General features: G+C 42.4%; 1 protein-coding gene across 4 annotated transcripts in view; it reads left to right on the top strand.

Moving 5' to 3' along the window:
• LOC135216709 (coronin-7-like) overlaps positions 1 to 22,373 on the top strand; it is a 502,494-nt gene that overhangs the window by 383,580 nt on the left and 96,541 nt on the right. For all 4 annotated transcript variants that reach the window (XM_064252162.1, XM_064252161.1, XM_064252160.1 and 1 more), the window contains one exon: positions 15,257 to 15,373. In XM_064252162.1, the coding sequence (XP_064108232.1) occupies positions 15,257 to 15,373 (117 nt within the window). The remainder of the gene's footprint in view (positions 1 to 15,256; positions 15,374 to 22,373) is intronic.

Below are 22,373 nucleotides of genomic sequence, written 5' to 3'. Positions count from 1 at the left end.
TTATCGAAAAAAGACACCTCGAAAAGGCTCACACAGGTCGTATGTTTGCGCAGTTCGATGACGTTTGCCTGAGTCGTTTCAGGAACATTGTGAAAAGTAGGCAGAAGCAATCTTCCTTGGATCGTTATTTTTTTTAAAGAGGCCTTCAGCATTAGCAAGAGTAAGCAAAAAGGAAGAACCAAGTGATAAAAAACAAAGTTGAAAGCAAAAAGGAAGAACCAAGTGATGAAAAAAGAAAGTTGAAAGCAAAAAGGAAGAACCAAGTGATAAACAGAACGTTGAAAGTGGTGAAGTTGAAATTCTTTAAAAAAAAAAATAAAAATAAAAAAAGCCTATGTAAAAGTAAAAAAAAAAGTTGAAAATCAAATAAAGAAAAAACAAATTTTAATTTTTAGTTTTTTGTAAAGTTAAGTGTTACAGGTGTTACAGTTTTGTTAATGTGTTTCGTAAATTTTAGTTTTATAGTTTTCCTTAAATTTCTTGTGTGTTTTCGTAAAGTTAAGTGTACGTACGTACGTACGTTATCTGCCATTTGTCCTCCTCCTCCTCTGCCGCCACTTTCGGAGATAGCCTCACTCGAAAGGTAAGCTTCCACATTTTACGTACAGTATATTTCTTGTTACTATGTACACTAATATACACTTTATTTACAGGTTATTTTGCATTTTGTTATTAATTTAGGTATTGAATGGTCCAAATTGTTGTAGTATTTCATTGTTTATAGGTCAATTTAGCTTTATTATGAAATTTACTGGGGTGCTTTTGGAGGGCTTGGAAAGGATTAGCCATTTTACACGTAAAATGTGGTCCAAGATACGAAAATCTCATGATATGAAAGGCGCCTCGGAACGGATTAATTTCTTATCTCGAGGTACTACTGTACTTTCCCTTTCCTGGGTTGCAACCAACTGTTCCTCCATATCAATTACCAGGGATGTCAGCTTTTCTATCTTTTGGTTCAAACCTTGCTCCCCTTCACCTAACCCAACACCCTCCAAATCTGCTCTCTCCACCACCATCTCCAATTGTGTACCCCACTCTTACTTTACCCGAGCCCCATGTTGGGTGCCAAAAATATTTGGGGCTTTTCAAGTTACATAAATAGAGCAGGATACTAATGGGAACAGATTTGAAAGAATTCTTAAATAAAACTCTGATTCTCCTTAACTAATTTATTAATGTTAATTTTACAGTATGCAACTTAATTAATCTTATCCTCTAATACCTAACTAAGCATAACTTAATATTACCCAGACCACCTAAGAACCTAAACTTAATCCCTTAAGCCTAATAATGCAACAATACTGAATAAAAATTGAATTTCCTCTTGTCAGCAGCTCCTTCTGCAGAGAGACTCTGGTTGTTCTTTTCTAGTTCCTGAATCTATATTTCCAGCTGCTCATAGATGCATAGCCTGGAATCGTTGATCTCCCTCAACGCTGCTGCCTGCTTGCTCGATTACTCAATTTCTTGAAGTTGATCTTTGATGAGAGCCTGTTGTTGCTTAAGGTTCAACTTCAGTTCCTGATTGCACTCCAGCAATGTCTTCCCCAACTCAGCAGCCATGAACTCTGTCGGCCAGTGACTTGGACAGCACACTACCACTTTGCCGTTGGGCTCAGAAAGAAAAGACTGTTTCTCAGCTTCCACTATTGAGCAAAGGTGAAGGGGGAGCCTCTTATTCATTCCCATTTACTGAACTGCAATGAAAAAGAAAAGAGAGACAACCATTAATCACAAAAATTCTCTCACCCACAACAATAACATAAATAAAATCACCAAATCCTAAAAACTACAGTTTAAAAAGTGCCTAACCTAATCAACCTAACAACAACAACAACAAAATAATATATAGAAAGAATCAAATAAGGGATTTTGACGAAGAAGGCAAAAAATCTATTTCTGGGTGATTGGCTCGTGTCGCCCTATGAAAGTAATCCTTAATATCATCTTTCTAGGTAAAATTATCCTAAAATTACCAGAGAAAAAACAAAATTAAGAAAATGTCAGTAAGACTGACTCGCTCACTCTTAAAAAGAAGTGTCGGTATGATATAGGGGCGAGTGTGGAACACTACCACGAGACAAACACCAATTAGAACTTCCCTATCAGAATCCCCCTAAGAGAGAGCTGATACCAACGGGCGATGCAGCCTCTACTACTACTACTAGAGGACGCCACGGACAGCAGCGCCCCTAGCGGTCATCCTTAATTAAAACATAAATACATCTTGTCCTGCAAGGGGGGGAAAACAAACCATAAAAAGGGATGGGTTTCATAGGGCGACACGAGCCAATCACCCAGAAATAGATTTTTCCTTCGTCAAAATCCCTTTTCTGGGCTCAGCTCGTGTCGGCCTATGAAAGAGTACCAGAGAAACAGACAAGATGGAAAAGGGAAAAATGAAAAAACATATTAAAATGATGGATATAATATAAGTAAATCAAATACAGCATACAAAATAAGTACTTAAACTAACTTATTACAGTAATCAATAACAGAATGTTAGTAAACTTAAAGTACTTAAATGGTAGTAACAAAAATCATAAATATGCATGTAAAATAAGGAAATGTTTGAATTTACTTAATTAGAACATATAAGTACAATTATATATACATACATGTGTCCTACCCTAGCATAAAAATAAGGGTAGGTACACTCAATTCCATCATTAATACAAATAAAACAAGTAATTCAAATATATACAAACACATTGTGACTGAAGTTATCACAAGTTAAATGGAAATTTACACAAACATATTGTGGCCTAACCTAGCATAAAAATAAGGTTAGGACCACTGGGGTACATATCAGTACCCATGTGGTTGTCCCTAGCAAAAAAATAAGGGACAAACCACTATAACACACAACGGCTAAGGCTATAATGATGAGTAGCCTGGTGATAGGTTGAGGCATGTTGGTTGAAGTAGGTAGAAAGGAGACCTGGATCAATACTACAACTACTAAGCAGTATCAGGGGAAACTATGTTTCCCGCTGCTACTGCTGAAAACTTTAAAGATTCCAAGGACTTTAAATAATGCCGTTTAAAGACTGTCGGGGATTTCCATCCAGTATACTTCCTAAGATCCTCAAAGTTCATATGTTGGAAATAGTTAATAGAGGTGGCTACTCCCCTGATATCATGTGCTCTTGGGAATGACTCAGGGTTGGCTTGTTTAATGAAGTAAAGGATTTGTTGCCTAATACCTTTAACTGACAAAGTACCACCTTTTTCTCTCATGAGAGAGCACCCGAGGATCTAGAAGAAGTACGAGATAGAAAGGCTCTAAGGGTTGATACTGGGCGAGAGAAGGATCCTGTGGAAGTGGGATAACCTTCCAAGGAGCCCACCTTGCCAGAGGATCTTCATTTTTGGCTAAAAAGCTACGATCCGGAGCAAGTAGAACTTCTCCTGATGGGAGGAATTCCACATGACCCGCATCTCTGGATAGAGCCGACAGTTCTGAAATTCTTGCTCCTGAGGCTAGGCTTAATAAGAATAGAGTCTTCCTCAGGAGCATTATGAATGTACAAGATGAGTTTGTCAGTATCTGAAGCTAGTTTGAGAACATCATTCAAAGAAAAAAAAAAAACAAAAAAAAAAAAAAAAAAAAAAAAAAAACAAAAAAAAAAAAAAAAAAAAAAAAAAAAAAAAAAAAAAAAAAAAAAAAAAAAAAAAAAAAAAAAAAAAAAAAAAAAAAAAAAAAAAAAAAAAAAAAAAAAAAAAAAAAAAACAAAAAAAAAAAAAAAAAAAAAAAAAAAAAAACAAAAAAAAAAAAAAAAAAAAAAAAAAAAAAAAAAAAAAAAAAAAAAAAAAAAAAAAATTAAAAAAAAAAAAAAAAAAAAAAAAAAAAAAAAAAAAAAAAAAAAACAAAAAAAAAAAAAAAAAAAAAAAAAAAAAAAAAAAAAAAAAAAAAAAAAAGAAAAAAAAAAAAAATAAAAAAAAAAAATAAAAAAAAAAAAAAACCATGAAACTGTAGTAGGCCTCTGAGAAGGTCTAAGTCTAGCACAGGCTTTAGGGATAGATGTGAAATAAGATTCAGTTAAATCTATCTGAAAACCTACTTGAAAGATTTTCTTCAAAAGCCGACTTGTGAGTGGTAATCGTGCTAGCTGCTAAACCTTTTTCAAATAAAGATCTGAAAAAGGATATAGCCAAATTAACTGTCATGGTTGTAGTGTTCGATTCTCTCAAGAAAGATGCTAATTTCTTAACAGCTGAGTCATATTGTCTGATGGTTGACTCCCTCTTATCTGATTCCAGGAAGAAGAATATTCTGTGGATCAATGTTAGCATCTTTATTAGCCGCAAACTTCATGAAGTCCATAAAGTAGGGTCTGGAGAGTTCCTGAGGAAGCGAACACAGTCCTCATTTGTACTGATTGTGATAGTTTGGGGATTGGGGATCCGTTGAGGTCGGAGACCCAATTCCAAGAGAAGTGGATACCAGTTGCTCTTGGGCCAGTCCGGTGCAATCAGAGCTACTATCCCTTTGAAAGACCTTAGTTTGTCTAGGACTTTCAGGAGAAGATTCACTGGAGGAAAAACGTAAATTCTCCTCCACTGATTCCAATCCAACGACAGGGCGTCCGTGGCATAAGCCAGAGGGTCCAGGTTGGGGGCCACATAGCAAGGGAGCTTGTGGTTCGCTTGTGAGGCGAAGAATCCACTTGGAGACCTGGGACTCTCCGGCTTACCCACTGGAATGACCCGTCGTCCAGAGACCACTCTGATTCCAGAGGAACTGACCGGGACAGGGCGTTGCTATCACATTCCTTACTCCTGCCAGGTGAGTGGCAGACAGATGCCATTTGTGTTTGTTTGCTAATGCAAAGATGGCTATCATGACATGATTCACATGCTTGGATTTGGACCCTCCTCTGTTGATGCAATGAACTACCACTGCACTGTCCAAACTAGCCTTAGATGAGACTTCTTCGGGGGAAGCAGTCTCTTCAGAGTAAGAAATACTGCCATTGCTTCCAACACGTTTATGTGGAGCTGGCGAAATTGAACTGACCAAGTCCCCTGAACCTGTTTGAACTGAGAGTATCCCCCCCACCCGGACAGGGATGCATCCGTGTGAATGGTTAACACTGGGAGAGGATATTGAAGGGGTACTTTTTTTTGGCTAAGTTCTTTACTTTTGACCAAGGCCGTAGTTGGTTGCGGAGGATCTGTGGGATTACTGACAACTTGTCTCGATATTTGGAGTTTGCTCTTGACCGCCAAATTCGATTTATATCTTTCAGCCTTGCTTTCAGAAGGATATCTGTTACTGAAGCAAACTGAAGAGACCCTAGGATTCTCTCCTGGTTTCTTCTTGACGTTTGTTTGCACTTGAGAAAAATTGCCTGACAGATTTTGCTATTTCCTTCCGTTTGGCTACTGGAATTGATAGATTGTGGGAGGACAAATCCCACTGGATTCCCAGCCACTGAAAACGAGATTCCGGAACAAGTCTGGATTTCGTTTTGTTTATCTGGAACCCCAGATGTTTCCAGAAAGTGAACTACCTTTTTGGTAGCTTTGAGACATTCCTCGACTGTTGGTGCCCAGATTTAACCAATCGTCGAGGTATGCCGCTACCATGATTCCCTGAGCTCTCAATTGTTGTACAACCACTTCTGCTATCTTTGTGAATACCCTGGGCTACATTCAGACCGAAGGGCATCACTTTGAATGAGAATGTCTGATTTCCTAGCCTGAATCCTAGGAATGGGCGGAAGTGCCTGGCTATAGGGATATGATAATATGCGTCTGTAAGATCGATGGAGCATGTGACGGCTCCACGCGGCAGTAAGGTCCTTACTTGCGAGAGGGTAGCATCTTGAACTTGTCGCAGCGAATGAAAGAGTTTAGCTTTGACAAGTCTAAGATTACCCTTCTTTTTGTTGAGCCTTTCTTTGGCACGCTGAATAAGCGACCTTGAAATTTTAGATGCTTGACTCTCGCAATAGCTCCTTTCTGAAGGAGTTCTTCTTCCGCGTAATCTATCAATTCCTCTGACGGTAGCTGATGGAATGATTTGATTGGAGGAGGATCTTGGATCCAGCTCCAGCCTAATCCTTTGGACACTATGCTCTGTGCCCAACTGCTGAACCCCCACCTGTGGCGGAAAAGGAACAGCCTCCCTCCTACCTGGAGAACCTCATTGCTGATGGGCGGGTTGGGGTTGGCCACCCGCCCTCCTCTGAACTGTTTACTCTTGCACCCCTTCCCTGCGCCACGGTGACGAAAGTAACCTCTCGCCCTACCCCTCGATTGAGAGTAGCCTTGAACCTCATAAGCAGGGTTAAAGGCAGGCGAGATGGCATAGGAGGTCGAAGGCTGGGATTGCTGGGGCACCAGGAGGAACGGCTGAGTTTGTTTAGCTGTAGCAGGTTGTCCTTGTTGGGTGACTGGGACCGCCTGCACAAACTGCTGCTGAGGCTGAAGTTTTTTGTATGGCTGGAATCTCTTACCAGCCTTCTTTGGTTTCTTGCCAGCAGTAGGAACGGATTCCTGTTTTCCTCTTAGAGGAAATGCCCCACCATAGCTCTAAGGCTCTGGTTGAGTCTAGCAGCTTCGTGATGAACTTCGTTCACTGCTGACTCTGGGAAGAGATCCGCTCCCCACATGCTGGCAGATAAGAGTCTATTAGGCTCGTGCCTGATAGTACACTCTTGAAGAACATGCTTCCGACAGTTCTTCCTGGCTTGGAAGAAGTCAAAAGCGTCTAGCAAAACCGTGTGAAATTGTGATTTCGCTAAGATCTTAAATAGCGGTTCGTTCGCATAAGTCAGAGCAGCCATTTCCGTGATTATGATAGAGTTAAGGGACCTGCCAAACCTAGTCCGCGCATCGAACTCTGCCTGGATTAGGGAGTCCGGCAGCCTATGGCAACTTCTCACCGAACTGGTCCATAGCGCAGTCCGGCTTGAGTTTACCCTGCGTGAAATGAAAGTAGCAGGCAGGTTTTAACCCATAACTCTCCGAAGGCGGGAAAGAGTGGAGAATTGACTCCGACTCTCTCAACTGCGGAAGGGGCTCATCCTTGAGGACTGCCTGAAGAGCCTTCTCCACCAATTTCGTGGCGAACGGAAGAGAGACCTCCTCTTCCGTGGCGAAAATAGTGAATGGGCTCTTATAGGCCTGGAGTTTAGTATTCGTACACTCCCAGTCCTCAAGGCAGTGAACCCATTCCCGTTTGGGCGTGGTCTCTACTGTAGAGGACAGACTCCTTCGAGATCTTGTCCTCCCTTGTAAGAGCCGTTGGTGTCAGCCTAGCATACCCGATGAAAGGCTGTGACAGACCCGGAGGATAGAACTCGAAGTCCTCAATCCTTCGAGTGCCAAACTCCGGGATCGAAATCATCCCGTCCTTAAAGGGAGCGTAGGCCGCTACTCTCCATGGATTCTCCATAGAGAAAGCTGGCAGAGAGTCGTAAGACGGGAGTTGGATGATCCCCGTGCTAGAAGCAGGGGATACTGGGGGAGGAGCCTGGGATAGCCCAGACATCCGATCCTCAGTCTCTCTTACTCTATTCGAGAGTTCTTGGACGGTCTGTCCAGTTTGAGACAGAGTGCTCGACAATTGTGCGAACATCTGCTCAAAGCGGGTTCCCCAAGCTGAGATTTGAGAACCCACCATCACTCTACCTGCTCCATCATTCCTGGTGAGACAGGAGAAGGAACGCAGGAGCTGGTGCTTGCTACCCCTGCCGGCATAGCCGGAGAGGGGGCAACGGAGGCGGGAGAAGGCAACGACTCGGAGGTAGCGCGAGCTTTCTCCTTCGAAGCCTTGCCTCTAGAACTCTTCGACTGGGAAGAGCTTGGCTTAGCCTTCACCGCGTCGGCGTAAGAAGTCGATGACTTCCTAGCCGAAGAAGACGAAGACGACTTTCTAGAAGTCGACTTAGACAGAGTCTTCGGTTCTCTCTTTCCTTTCTCCTTGGGAGGTACAGAGAGAGCGGGAGTGCGGCTAGGGATCTCAGATCCCGGAAAGCCTTGGAAAGATGCGGAAGAAGAAGGGACAGGAGAAGATCCAGGAGCGTCCAAGGAAAGACCTTGGGCGCCCGACAAACCTACCTCAACCAACAAACCCTCACTCACTACCGCCATCGGCTCGAGGTTCAGATCCAGGCCGGCGACGTCCGGGACTGGCTCCTGGGCGGCTACGAGCCCCAACGACTGCTGAAGATCTTGCTGGATGGCGGCTATTACGGGGGCGGCGGACAAGGGATCGACGTAGCCCGTCGACTTGCCCGCAGGGAAGATCTGGAATGGCAGCTTTTTTGTCCAGAATGTAGGGCTGGCCCTTGGCGGCGTTCTTTCCAAAGCCGCCTACCCACGCTTTCAGAGTGGCGAGGGCGACTTCCCTCACCCCCCGCTAGCCTGAAAGAAAGGCTGAATTAGCTACCAGTTGCGGACAGGGTTAACAAACTTACGAACTAAAAGTGTTAGTAAATTGATAACTAGTTTTATAATGGTCTTACCCCATCAACCACTGACTGACCGACCAGGTCGTAGCAAATGGTGCAGGCCTCGGGATGCCAAACGATGAACTCGTTGAACAGGGTGGCACACGGGCATGAGACCTGCACTCATCGTGTCCGCAGGGGTCATGTAACGTAGCATTGCAAGCGAGGACCTGACAGTTGGTAGCCTGTAAGTAGAAACGTACATGAGTACAGAGTAATACTTACAGTCTAACATATGCTCCGCTGGTGCCGGAGCGATAAAGTTAGATGAAACCAGAGCCCTGCTAAAATACGTGTGGTAACCATGTTGGAAGAAAGTCTATGGCTCCGCCAGTGGCGGAGGCACAAAAATCAACCAACTAGGAGTGGTGGTAAAGGAAACCACAACGTAAAATGGCGGGGATGGTTGATAACATAATAGTAAAAAACACAATTCATTGTAAAAACATCTTAAATTAGGGTATATATCCTTAACATAGTACAGTAATAACATCAAAACCACTTCTCTCCACCCGTCTACTAGAAGAGTGGCGCGTAGGTAAGGGTAAGCTCCCTTCCGGTAGCGGGGGAGAGATATAAGGATATAGTAGGCAAGCAAACGACCATCCATAGTACCCACCCTACCCGCTAGTGGAGCCAATAACCTATCACCAAAGGGGCCCCGGCTGCGACGGAAGGCTCCTTTCGTATCGTAAGGGAGGTGGCTGAGTAATGGGTATGGGGGGGAAGGAGGTCCCGGTGAAACACGGCGGGAGCGAGGAAAGGGGGAAGGGATGGCCTACTCCTCCCCACCTCACCAACTACCACCCGTATGGAGGACGACCCTGGTACCTCCTAGTGGTCGCCCTAAACCCCCACCCCCTGCTGCGGGGGAACCTCCCGGCACCTCCGGAAGAGAGAGAAGCAAAGAGGTGTATGACAATCCAGGGTCCCCCCAGCTCCTCCCTACATCAGAGAGGGAGGGAAGGGGCAGGGTGAGGTGCTATGGAACACGTGACTCTAAGTGGCCTAGGCCGCGATCACCACAACCGTGGTAGGGCCACGTGAACCAAGCTGTACCAATACATGGAACAAGCACCTAGGCTAGCCTAACACCCTAAATAATAATAATAATAATAATAATAATAAAATACATCGAAAGGTGGAAGAGACACTTTTAGGAAAAGAGAAAGAAGCCCAGGAGGAGGCAACTATTCCAAGAAACAGTAGCCTACTCGGAGCCAGCGATAGCCGATGTAGAGCAAGAGCCGGGATGCTGGGCCAGAATAAAATAATGATAGCCCTAAATACCAAGCTAAGAGAATGGTAAGAGGGCTAACCTAGCTAAAACTCGATGTAAAACAATGAACGTGAAAAAAAAGAAGCCCATAAGTATAAGAAGTCCCAGTATGGAGGACCGGGAATTCTTACGAGGCAGCATGGCCGCCACGAGACAACCGGGGAACCGTATATGACCTATAAAAAGGAAAATACTGGTACCCGGAAGATAAAACTATGATAAAATATTACTTATGAGTTACGTTAACTTAGCCGTGGCAATTGCAGACGTTCCATCTTAGAAAAACGAAGGTAAAATCCAACAATAGTGAAAGCACAAGAGAAAACAGCGTCAAGATGCTGGCGCTAAAAATTAAGGATGACCGCTAAGGGGCGCTGCTGTCCGTGGCGTCCTCTAGTAGTAGTAGTAGAGGCTGCATCGCCCGTTGGGTATCCAGCTCTCTCTTAGGGGGATTCTGATAGGGAAGTTCTAATTGGTGTTTGTCTCGTGGTAGTGTTCCACACTCGCCCCTATATCATACCGACACTTCTTTTTAAGAGTGAGCGAGTCAGTCTTACTGACATTTCTTATTTTTGTTTTTTCTCTGGTAAATTTTAGGATAATTTTTTACCTAGAAAGATGATATTAAGGATTACTTTCATAGGCCGACACGAGCTGAGCCCAGAAATTAATTTACACAAACCAACTTTTTTCTCTACCACAGCATAGCCAAGGTCAAGTCAAACACTGCCAAGTTACTCTCTGCTAAAGCTTAGCCACCAATGTTTCTTTGGAAGGACCTCTGGAGGTCAAAGATACCACAGACCAGATCCAAGTCTTCCTTGAAGGATTCATCTTGGAAAGCCCTCAAAGTCTTTCTTGATTGTTCATCAGATTCCTATACCAACACCATCTGGTCCCAAAAGGAGTTGAACCTTGTAATTTTGCTTGGGTTCTAGTCTTGTATGGTGGTCAGTGTTGGTTCCAAATACTTCCCAGGGGTCATGGCCTTAAAGATTGAAGTGGCGAAGGATTTGGAGGACGTATTTTCCCACAAAAGTAAGATATGTTTTGCTGAACATGTATTCCAATTTCTTTTATGTATTTCTAGACTGTCCATTCCCTGGGAAGCAAAGCCAACTCCAGTACTGTTTTCCATAGGGGAGATGTGACAGCTGTACTTGTTCCCTGAAAAGATAGGGAGTCACTGGTGGAGCTGGAAGTTATGTCAGTAGGGAACTCATGGAAGTCCCAGTTTTCTTCTTCTTTCTATCTTAGGATGGCTCAAGTCTAGCCACTCCCTGAACCCTCCAAGGACAATGAATAATAATTTTTGTCTCATCTTAAAAAATTACTTAGATGGCTGGAGAGTGAATCCTTGTTAATCAGCCCAAGGCTAGAGTCTGCCAGAAGCTGGCTTATCAGAGTCATGGATGGTGTTTCATTTCTTGAAATTGTCCTGTGGGTGGGAAAATTGAGAAGGCACCAACTGCCACATCTGCCATGGAAAAAGTCCCATTGACATGTAGGTAACTATACTGAAGACAGCAGTGTCTGAGACAGTCTGTTTTTAAATCCTTTCCATAAGACCTTTTTGATAACGTAGTCACTTTTTTTTGTTCTCATGCAGTTACCCTTCCATGGTCTAACAAAGCTCCATGGTGACCAGACTAATGTCAAAGAATTCTCTTATAGCTGTTCTCGTAGCCAAGTACAGGCAGTCCCCGGTTATTGCCTGACTCAGTTAATGGCAATCCGGTTTTATGATGCCATAACACGCTGAGTTTGAGTTATCGGCGCCATAAGGCCATAAATCACAGCGTTTCAGTTAACTGCGGCTTTTGCTTGCCAGTGCCCCGCCGAGAATTGAAACCCCCCCTGATAACTGAGGACTGCCTGTATTGTGTCGTAGTGATAAGTGCAACATTTGATGGAATATATGATGGACTCAAAGGTAAGGGGACACTTATTTGATCTTGACAGCGAGGCTGTATACCCAGGTTCTTCCATCATCAAAACATGCTTAAAAGAACAAGTGATTGATGTGCACGTGCAGTCCTCCATAGTGTCAACAATAGGTGCGTGCGGAGACCAAGAAGCATTACTTTTCTTTGGTCAACACAATAAGGTTTATTATTACCAGTGCTCCTTAAATATATAACGTTTTTCTCTGATTTCATTAGTGAAGGTCATGGAAACATAAAAAATAGCAAGATAATTGTTTAATATTATGTTGCACTTAAAGTTTTAGTTTGAAACTTTTGGAATTTGTAATTCATTTGTGTTAAAGCCAGAACCCCGCATTTTCTTGCCATCACATGGTCGGAGCTTTCTCATCGATGATTGCGTTTCCGTCAAGCCCAAATTGTGATAAAGAATTTTTTATTCTCACTATGTATATGTTTAACTAAAAGAAATGTTCCACAACTTATCATTAATATATAGAAAATCTTTTCAGATTGTATGATGTCTGCAATAATCTATGCACTAAGTGAGAATAATTTAGATAAGATTAGTAATGGATGTTTTCTGTAGCCTATACCCCAGGATTACATATCCTCAAGTGGCCTAACGTAGACCAAGGAACTTAGGATCAAATAACAATGATATCTGGGCAAAATGAATTGATAGCCTAGCTATAAGACTACATATTACGTAGTACAATTTTTTCCTTGTATGTGGGCCTGTACACTTAAGCATGATCTAAATAATCCAGGACGAGGCAGAACCTTGTAGTATTAAGTTAGGTGATAACTTTTTATGAAACATCCCATTATTGGACTAATTTAGTGCTCCTTATTAGAAAGGCAAACCACACCTTTCCTAGGTCACATGATATTAGGAAAGTAAGTACAGTAAATCATTGGCCTTCTTCAGAAATGTTTCTTTCAAAGAAGTCTCCGGATGTACACGGTGGTCATCAGGGAATATTCTTTAAACATTGGGTACTGCCATGAGCTTGAACAAATTCAACTACACTGTGTATCAGCAGGTGGTGTGGTCAGTCCTGACCTCATAGGCTCTACAGCAGAAATCCAGGGGTCTTATTGACAGTGAGTATGCTAACTATTGCTGGGTGGGAGAAGGGTGACTACTGCAACAAAACCTCCACTGTAGAACTACATCCTAAAACATAAGTTTGTGTATCCTTTCTTGTTCTTTGATACCAATCTGAAGAGTATTTGGAATAAAGAATGGTGCTTGAAATTGTGGCTTGACCTTGTACCAGAAATGTTCTTTGTATGGGGTGTTTGAATTAAAGATTGAGAGCTTAAGTTTTTTGTCACCTGTCATTTCCATGTAAAGCTCCTTGAGGGCAAAACAAACAACTCCACTATCAAAAAACAGGTTTTGACATAGGAAAAAACTGTTTTTGGTAGTTGCTGTTTAGTTCTCACAACCCTCCCACTTCCCCAATGAAAAGGCATAGGTTTTGGGCAAGGGATCATCCTGCAATGACCAACAGAAAGTAACACTTCTTGGTCTCTGTGCACGCCTGTTGTTGACACCATGCCGGACTGCGTATGCTCATTAATCACTTCTTCTAAGCAGGTTTTGAAGATGGAAGAACCTGAGTATAGAGCTTCACTGTAAAGATTTGGTAGAGTGCCTCCTTATCTTTGAGTCCATTATATACTCCATCAAGTGTTACAGTGTTTATCACTATGACACACACAGCCACGAGATCAGCTATAAGAGAATTCTTTGACATTAGTTTGGTCACAATGGAGCTCAGGTAGACCATGGCAGGAGTAACTCCTCAAGGACTCAACAGCGGCTACCAAAAACTGGTTTCTCCTACGTCAAAACCTGTTTTATCTGGTTACTAGGGTGGAGGCAACATTTTCTTGGCATTGTCTCTTGGTAGTAACAGCAGGGTCCGGGTATCTGCATAAGACCTAGGATGAGGCTTTGGAGGAAGCAAGAAGGTTGATGGCTCAAAGCCCAGTAGTACTGAATCATTTGTACACCTGGACAAAGAGATGTCTTGTCTGAGGACAAGCTGCATGGAGCAAGAATGCCAGTCCATCGTATATCTAGGGGGCAAGATGAGCAAGGCTGGCTCAGTCGAATGTGAGAACAAGAGCACCTCTTCCATAATAATCAAACAGTGCCAGCAGCAGCTTTGGTGACTTTTTTATCACAAGAATGGCAGTTAGGGACAGTAGTGACCTGTCATAAGCTGAAGAGTCCAAAGACATGTCAGTAGGAGTCTTGGGAGCATGCCATATACAGACACCATCCTACTTATGAACGAGTTACTTTCCAGACAGCTGTTTGTACATTGGATTGTTTGTCAACTTTTTATGCCTATTTAAGTACAGTATGCTGTGAAGTCAATACAGTACTGTATGTTTTTTTTCATTCTAAAGCACAGTACACTGTACACACTGTACTGTATGTACAGAATAGGCATGCAAAAAAAATTTAAACTCAAAGGTGGCAAAGGGGAGTGCTCTGAACACAATTTTAATTTGTGATGCCATTTGTTTGTATCTCAGAAAGTTTCTAAGTTTAATGTTCTTTGACATGTACTCTGAGTCATATTAAAACTATTGCTTAACAAGAAAGTAGCCTAAGCAAAAATTGCCAACTCCAAAACACAACTCACTTTACACACCTCTTCACTATTTCATTCTCTCAAAGAAAAAATGAGATAGGTATTCAGATGTAAATTCTAAAAAAACTCAGACTTCTTTTAAGAATGATTTAGCACCAGAAGAAACGACAAATATTTAGATATGAATTCTTAAAAACTCAATCACTTTAAAAAATAATTTAGATCCAGAATCTTCACAGTTTCACAGTTATGAAATAGTTACTAGAATGAAGTAACATACAAAGTATTAGTGAATTACATTATTCTCTGTTCAAAGAATGCAAAAATAAGAAATAAAAAGTTTTGGAAGTGAGCAAAAAATCAGAAATTTATACATATACGTTAAAATGGATTTGGATAAAGAGGAAAGCATTAACAAAATGAAACAAAGAAGGTAACCTGTGAAGGAATCCCTTCCCAGAAAAAAGAGCAAAGATTGGTTACCTGCTTAAATTTAACAGGGAGACGGATGGAGATTAGTTCCCTCTAATGCACAAGTACACATGATTAAGGCAAAAATCAAGACCTGTATAAGAGTAAAGAGTGAAAGTAAGGCCAACGGAACAGTTCCAGAGCAAGAAGGGATAAATCAGTGCTTCATAAGTTTATGTATCTATGGCAGTAAGGGAAGAAAGTAAGGTGGTTTTACAAGTTTAAATTGTGTGTATGAGTAAGTTTTCACTGCTTCAGAAAAATTACTTCAACATAAATTATGACCTTTGTTATAGCAGGTTTACTGTATGTACTTGTCTTCAGAAGGTGTTAGGATTGTCTTCTAGCATTTTAATTTTCCATAGAATATAATAGTATTTAGTTTTTGGTTTGGTGCAAGTGTAGAAAGCCTTGCATAAAATTTGACAGATTTAATTATAATTATAGAGTTAAGAAAGCAGCTCATTTTCATTCTACAGTGTGTATTTTCTTCCATAATAGGGCTTGGTGATGCTTCCGAAACAATTGTGTGATGTGCGACAGGTAGAGTTTTGTAAAGCCATGCGACTCACGTCATCTGTTTTAGAGCCTCTCTCTTTCACAGTGCCTAGAGTTAAGGTAAGAAACTTGACACACCTTTAAAGACACTCAGGTTTATTAATTCTTCTCAAGTTTATTGATTCTTCTTTTTCTGTTTGTTAACTTTAAATTGCTCATTGGTACAATCCAGTACTCTAGTTGCAGTTGTTCTTTGTCTGTTACAGATATTTGCATTACCAAGATTTTGCTGTTTTTCCAACATTCCCAAGGAACAATTTTGCATTAAATAGTGAACAAAATTATTATCTTTAAGTAAATGGGAAAATGCTGGTTATTGTTTATTTGAAAATTTAAACTAGTGTGGCCAATTTTTTCCCAATTTACAAAATCTTTAGAACAATAGGTGGCAACACCTTAACTTACAAATCTCAATTTAATTTTCATGTGTACTTACTAACTACTATATTATTATGATTATTTTTTGCAAACCTAAAATTTTAGAAGTGGAACATTTTTAAATGGAATGTTTTTGTAAAGTAAAGGTTATTTTAGGTTAAGTATTGTGTTTTTAGGTTAAGTATTGTGTAAAATTGCTGTTGTTTGCTGTAAAATATGTATAGAATATATAGGTGCTGGCTTATGTTGCATATTAAAAAGTCAAACCCCCTAAATGAAGCATCTGTTAAGTTGAGAACTACTCCAGTTCAGTTTTTAGAGCTTTTTCCATTTTGGAATGTCAGGGTTAAGGAAAATGCCTCAGGAAATTATCTGCTCTGTGACAGAAAGGAAAACCAAACTTTTAGAGACTTTTTGAGGAGAGGCTCCAGCTTAGCACAACCTTCTCCGCCATCCTCGTGGAGAGATACCACCAATTGTTAGGATCTTTATTTCTTCATGTCTTGAGTCTGTCCAGTAACTGTTTCGAGTGTGAGATTATTCTTGAAGAGCAGCGACTTGGATGTAAGGTTACTTCAGGAGATCTTCCTCAGTTGTGTATAAGATGTGCCATCTGCTGTGATTGGTGTCATCGAAGGGATTTCTCTACACTCAAAGTTTCTGTTCAGTAGATAATGATCTTCTGGATCTTTCTCTGAACAGAGGAAATTCTTGATATTTATGATGTCAAGGGCTACAGGGCTGCTGTATGAGTAGTTCTTCGTCTGAAAGATGTGGACATCACTTAACCCTGGGAATTCTGTACGTATGTGGCTCAAGAGCTTTCAGCAGTCTTGTTCACCTAAGGAACTCGACCTCCTACTTGAGCCTGTGCGTCAATTGTCTTACAGGGAACTGACTTTGGAAACAGTTTTCCTTCTGACCATGGCTTCCTCGGAAGAGTTGGAGAGCTCCATGAGCAGGATTATGATGTAAACCGGCAAGGAGTTGGGACCAGTAGCTTTCGAATTTGTCCCAGAATTTGTGACTAAGACCCAAATTCCCAGATTTCCATTCTTTCCAGTATAGAGTTTATCAGCAAACTTCAAGAATGACTGCTTTGCCCCATCAGAGCACTGCGTTGTTATCTAAAGGACTCGTCACCTAGAGCCTAGGTGTCATAGATTATTTGTTAACACGAGCCTGTCTCTAACACTGTGTATGCAGAAGCAGCACATGTCATCAGTAGGTTCCTCTCTGGCGTTTAAGAACTTATCTGTTCATAGAATTTTGAATGTTGGTTACTGACCGCATCAAATCACTTTCACTTTCTTCTACCTGAAGTGTTGCCCATGGATCCTTGGACACTTTTTCCTTGGGTCCAGTGGTGGCTGATCAGCAAGTGTAGCTCATCCTGTGCCCCTGGTGGGACAGTTTGTATATTGCCCAAGATGATTGTGTGGAGTAGGGAATGAGTCAGATGACTAGTCTCTCTTCTTTCCTGTTTCTCCTTTCTTCAATACCTATGGGCAGTTTGAAGAATAGACTCATCATACGCTGGAACTGGCTTGATGCAGGTGAGCGTTGCAGCCATACTGTTACAGCACTTTTTATGTTCCATAAAAGGGATTTTGACGTAGGAAAAATCTATTTCTGGGTGATTGGCTCGTGTCGCCCTATGAAATATCCTTAAGATCATTATTTTTAGGTAAAATTAATCTAAAATTACCAGAGAAAAACAAAATTAAGAAAATGTCAGTAAAACTGACTCGCTCACTCTATAAAAGAAGTGTCGGTATGTGAATATAGGCGAGTGGGATCACTACCACGAGTCATTCACCATTTAGACCTTCCAACATAAAATCCCCACCAGAGAGAGCTGATACTAAAGGGTGATGCGGCCGCTACTACTACTACTACCGACGCCACGGACAGCAGCGCCCCTAGCGGTCATCCTTAATCTATGAACATCTTGTCCTGCAGGGTGGGGTAAAGAAAACAGGGGTGGGTTTCATAGGGCGACACGAGCCAATCACCCAGAAATAGATTTTTCCTACGTCAAAATCCCTTTTCTGGGCTCAGCTCGTGTCGGCCTATGAAATAGTACCAGAGAAACAGACAAGATGGGAATAAGGACAAATGAAACCCAATAGTAAAAAAGAGATATATATATAAGAATCAGGGACATTACAGTATACAAACAAAGTACTTAAAGCTAACTTATCCTAAACAATGGTATGATAAAGAAAGCAATCAATATAAAGTAACTTAAAATTAACCTTAATTAGAACATAGTAACACATAATAATGTAATGGCAAAAACAATAAAGAATGATTCACTTAATTAAGATATTTACAAAATATAACAAAACACATTTGTGTTCTACCCTAGCATAAAAATAAGGTAGAAACACTGAAGTACATTATATGTACATTAACGTGGATGTCCCTAGCAAAAAAATAAGGGACAATCCACCAATATGATTCTAGCGGCTAAGGCTAGAGTATTCCGAGTAGCATGGCAATAGGGTGAGGCATGTTGGACGAGGTAGGTAGAAAGGAGACCTAGATCTATACTACAACTACTATGCAGTATCAGGAGAAACAATGTTTCCCGCTGCTACTGCAGAAAATTTTAAAGATTCCAAGGACTTTAGGTAATGACGTTTTAAAGACTGTCGGTGATTTCCATCCAGTATACTTTTTAAGATCCTCAAAGTTCATATGTTGGAAGTAATTAATTGAGGTGGCTACTCCTCTGATGTCATGTGCTTTTGGAAATGAATCAGGATTGGCTTGTTTAATGAGGTAAAGGATCTGTTTTGTCTGATTCCTTTTACTGATAAAGTGCCACCTTTTTCTCTCATAAAGAGAGAACCTGAGGATCTTGAGGATGTACGAGATAGAAAGGCTCTTAAAGTTGATACTGGGCAGAGAGAAGGATCTTGCAGAAGTGGGATGACTTTCCAAGGAGCCCACCTTGCAAGGGGATCCTCATTTTTAGCTAAAAAGCTACGATCCGGGGAAAGTAGAACTTCTCCTGATGGGAGGAATTCCACGTGACCCGCATCTCTGGATAGAGCCGACAGTTCTGAGATTCTGGCTCCTGAAGCCAGGCTTAATAAAAATAACGTCTTTCTAAGAAGCATTATGAATGTGCAAGACGAGTTGTCAGTATCTGAGGCTAGTTTGAGGACATCATTTAAGAACCATGAAACTGCAGTAGCCTTTGAGAAGGTCTAAGTCTAGCACAGGCTTTGGGAATAGACGTAAAGTAAGATTCTGTTAGGTCTATCTGGAAACCCAACTGAAAGATTTTCTTCAAAGCCAATTTATGAGTAGTAATAGTGCTAGCTGCTAAGCCTTTTTCAAACAAGGACCTGAAAAAGGATATAGCTAAGTTAACTGTCATGGTTGTAGTGTTTGATTCTTTCAGGAAGGATGCTAATTTTTTTAACAGCTGAGTCATATTGTCTAATAGTTGACTCTCTTTTATCTGATTCTAGGAAGAGGATGTTTTGTGGATCAATGTTAGCATCTTTGTTAGCCGCAAACTTCATGAAGTCCATAAAGTTAGGGTCTGAAGAATTCCTGAGGAAGCGAACACAGTCCTCATTTGTACTGATTGCGACAGCTTGGGATTGGGAATCCGTTGAGGTCGGAGACCCAATTCCAGAAGCAGAGGATACCAGTTGCTTTTTGGCCAGTCTGGAGCAATCAGAGCTACTAGTCCTTGAAAGTCCTCAGCTTGCTCAAGACTTTCAAAAGAAGATTCACTGGAGGAAAACATAAATTTTCCTCCATTGATTCCAATCTAACGACAGGGCGTCCGTGGCATAAGCCAGAGGGTCCAGGTTGGGGGCCACATAGCAAGGGAGCTTGTGGTTCGCTTGTGAGGCAAAGAGATCTACTTGGAGACCTGGGACTCTCCGGCATATCCACTGGAATGACCCGTCGTCCAGGGACCATTCTGATTCCAGAGGGACTGACCGACAAAGCGTCTGCTTTCACATTTCTTACCCCCGCCAGGTGAGTGGCGGACAGATGCCATCTGTGTTTGTCTGCTAGCGCAAAGATGGCTATCATGACATGATTCACGTGTTTGGATTTGGACCCTCCTCTGTTGATGCAATGTACTACCACTGCACTGTCCAAAACTAGTCTTAGATACTTCGGGGGTGGAAGGAGTCTCTCAGGTAAGAAATACTGCCATTGCTTCCAGGACGTTTATGTGAAGCTGGCGGAACTGAACTGACCAAGTCCCCTGAACTTGCTTGAATTGAGAATATCCCCCCCATCCGGACAGGGAGGCATCCGTGTGAATGGTTAACACTGGAAGGGGATATTGAAGGGGTACTTTTGGCAAGGTTCTTCACTTTTGTCCATGGACGGAGCTGATTGCGAAGGATCTGTGGAATTACTGACAACTTGTCTCGAGATTTGGCGTTTGCTCTCTGTCGCCAAACTCGATTTATATCTTTCAGCCTTGCTTTTAGGAGGATGTCTGTCACTGAGGCAAACTGAAGAGAACCTAGGATTCTTTCCTGGTTTCTCCTTGATGTTTGTTTGCATTTGAGAAATTGTTTCACAGACTTGGCTATTTCTTTTCTTTTGACCACCGGAATTGACAGATTGTGGGAAGGGAAGACAAAATCCCATTGGATTCCTAGCCACTGAAAACGAGACTCCGGAGTGAGTCTGGATTTCGTTTTGTTTATCTGGAGAACCCCAGATGTTCCAGACAAATTGAACTACCTTCCTTGTGGCTTTGAGACATTCCTCGACCGTTGGTGCCCAGATCAACCAATCGTCGAGGTATGCTGCTACCATTATCCCTTGAGTTCTCAACTGTTGAACTACCACTTCTGCTACTTTTGTGAATACCCTGGGGGCTACATTCAGACCGAAGGGCATCACTTTGAATGAGAACGTCTGATTTCCTAGTTTGAAGCCTGATTTCCTAGTTTGAAGCCTAGGAATGGACGGAAGTGTCTGGCTATAGGGATATGATAGTATGCGTCTGTAAGATCGATGGAGGTTGTGACGGCCCCACGGGGAAGTAAGGTCCGTACCTGCGAGATGGTGAGCATTTTGAACTTGTCGCAACGAATGAAAGAGTTTAGCTTTGACAAGTCTAAGATTACCTTCTTTTTGTTGAGCCTTTCTTTGGCACGCTGAATAAGCGACCTTGAAATTTTAGATGCTTGACTCTCGCAATAGCTCCTTTCTGAAGGAGTTCCTCCGCATAATCTGTCAATTCCTTTGATGGTTCCTGATAGAATGATTTGATTGGAGGGGGATCTTTGATCCAACTCCGACCCAATCCTTTGGACACGATGCTCTGTGCCCATTTGCTGAACCCCCACCTGTGACGGAAGAGGAACAGCCTCCCTCCTACCTGGGGAGCCTCACTGTTGTTGGGCGGGTTGACCTCCGCGCCCTCCTCTGAATTTGTCTACCTCTTGCAGCTCTTCCTGTGCCACGCTGGCGAAAGTGGCCCCCTCGCCCTGCTACCCCTAGAGAACCTATTAAAGGCTGGGTAGGCCTGGCTTTCGTACATAGAATTGAAGGCCGGCGAGACTGCGTAGGAGGTTGATGGTTGACTCTGAGGAGACAACAGGAGGATGGATTGAGTCTGTTTTGAAGTAGACGGCTGTCCCTGTTGAGTAACTGGGACGGCCTGAACAAACTGCTGTTGCTGCTGTTGCTTCTGGTAAGGCTGGAACCTTCTTCCTGTCTTCTTAAGCTTCTTACCAGCAGCAGGGGTGGTCTCTTGTTTCCTCTTGGAAGAGATGCCCCATCTAGCCCTAAGGCTCTGGTTGAGCCTAGCAGCCTCGTGGGTGCACCTCATTCACAGAGGACTCTGGGAAGTAGTGTCCCACCCCACATGCTGGAAGCCAGGAGTCTATTAGGCTCATGCCTGATAGTGGCCTCCTGCAAGACGTGCTTTCGGCAGTTCCTCCTAGCTAGGAAGAAGTCGAAAGCATCAGCTTGGACTGTCTGGAGCTGAGATTTGGCCAGAATCTTGAATAAAGGTTCTTTGTGCCATAAGACAGGGCAGCCATTTCTGTAATGATTAGGGAGTTAAGGGACCTCCCAAATCTTGTTCGAGCATCGAACTCTGCCTGAATCAGGTATCAGGCAGTCTTGGAAGCTTCTCGCTAAACTGGTCCATTGCGCAGTCTGGCTTAAGCTTACCAATCGAGAACGAGGCAGGCAAGTTCTCCCACAATTTTCTAAAGGCTGGGAAGAGCAGAGAAGTAGATTCCGCTTCCCTCAGCTGTGGCATGGGCTCGTCTTTGAGGACTGCCTGAAGAGTCGCTTTCCACTATTTTGGTAGCGAACGAAGAGAAGCCTCCTCCTCCGTAGCGAAAATAGTGAACGGACTCTTGAAAGCTTGGAGCTTAGTGTTAGTACACTCCCAATCCTCCAGGCAGTGAACCCATTCCCGCTGTGCGTGATCCCTACTATACAGCACAGTCTCTCGGGAAATCTTGTCCTCTCTAGTTGAGCAGCAACGGTTAGCCTAGCATACCCAATGAAAGGCTGAGTCCAGTCCAGGAGGATAGAACTCGAAGTCCTCAATTCTTCGAGTTCCACACTACGGGGATAGAGATCATGCCGTCCTTGAAGGGGGCAAAGCGGCACTCTCCATGGGTTTATCCATGGAGAAGGCTGGTAGGGATTCGTAGGGAGGTAACTG

Source organism: Macrobrachium nipponense, chromosome 6 (assembly GCF_015104395.2).
Source record: "Macrobrachium nipponense isolate FS-2020 chromosome 6, ASM1510439v2, whole genome shotgun sequence".
Taxonomy (NCBI): Eukaryota; Metazoa; Arthropoda; class Malacostraca; order Decapoda; family Palaemonidae; genus Macrobrachium; species Macrobrachium nipponense.
The sequence above is the reverse complement of the archived record's forward strand: the minus strand, read 5'-3'. Positions and strand labels throughout refer to the sequence as shown.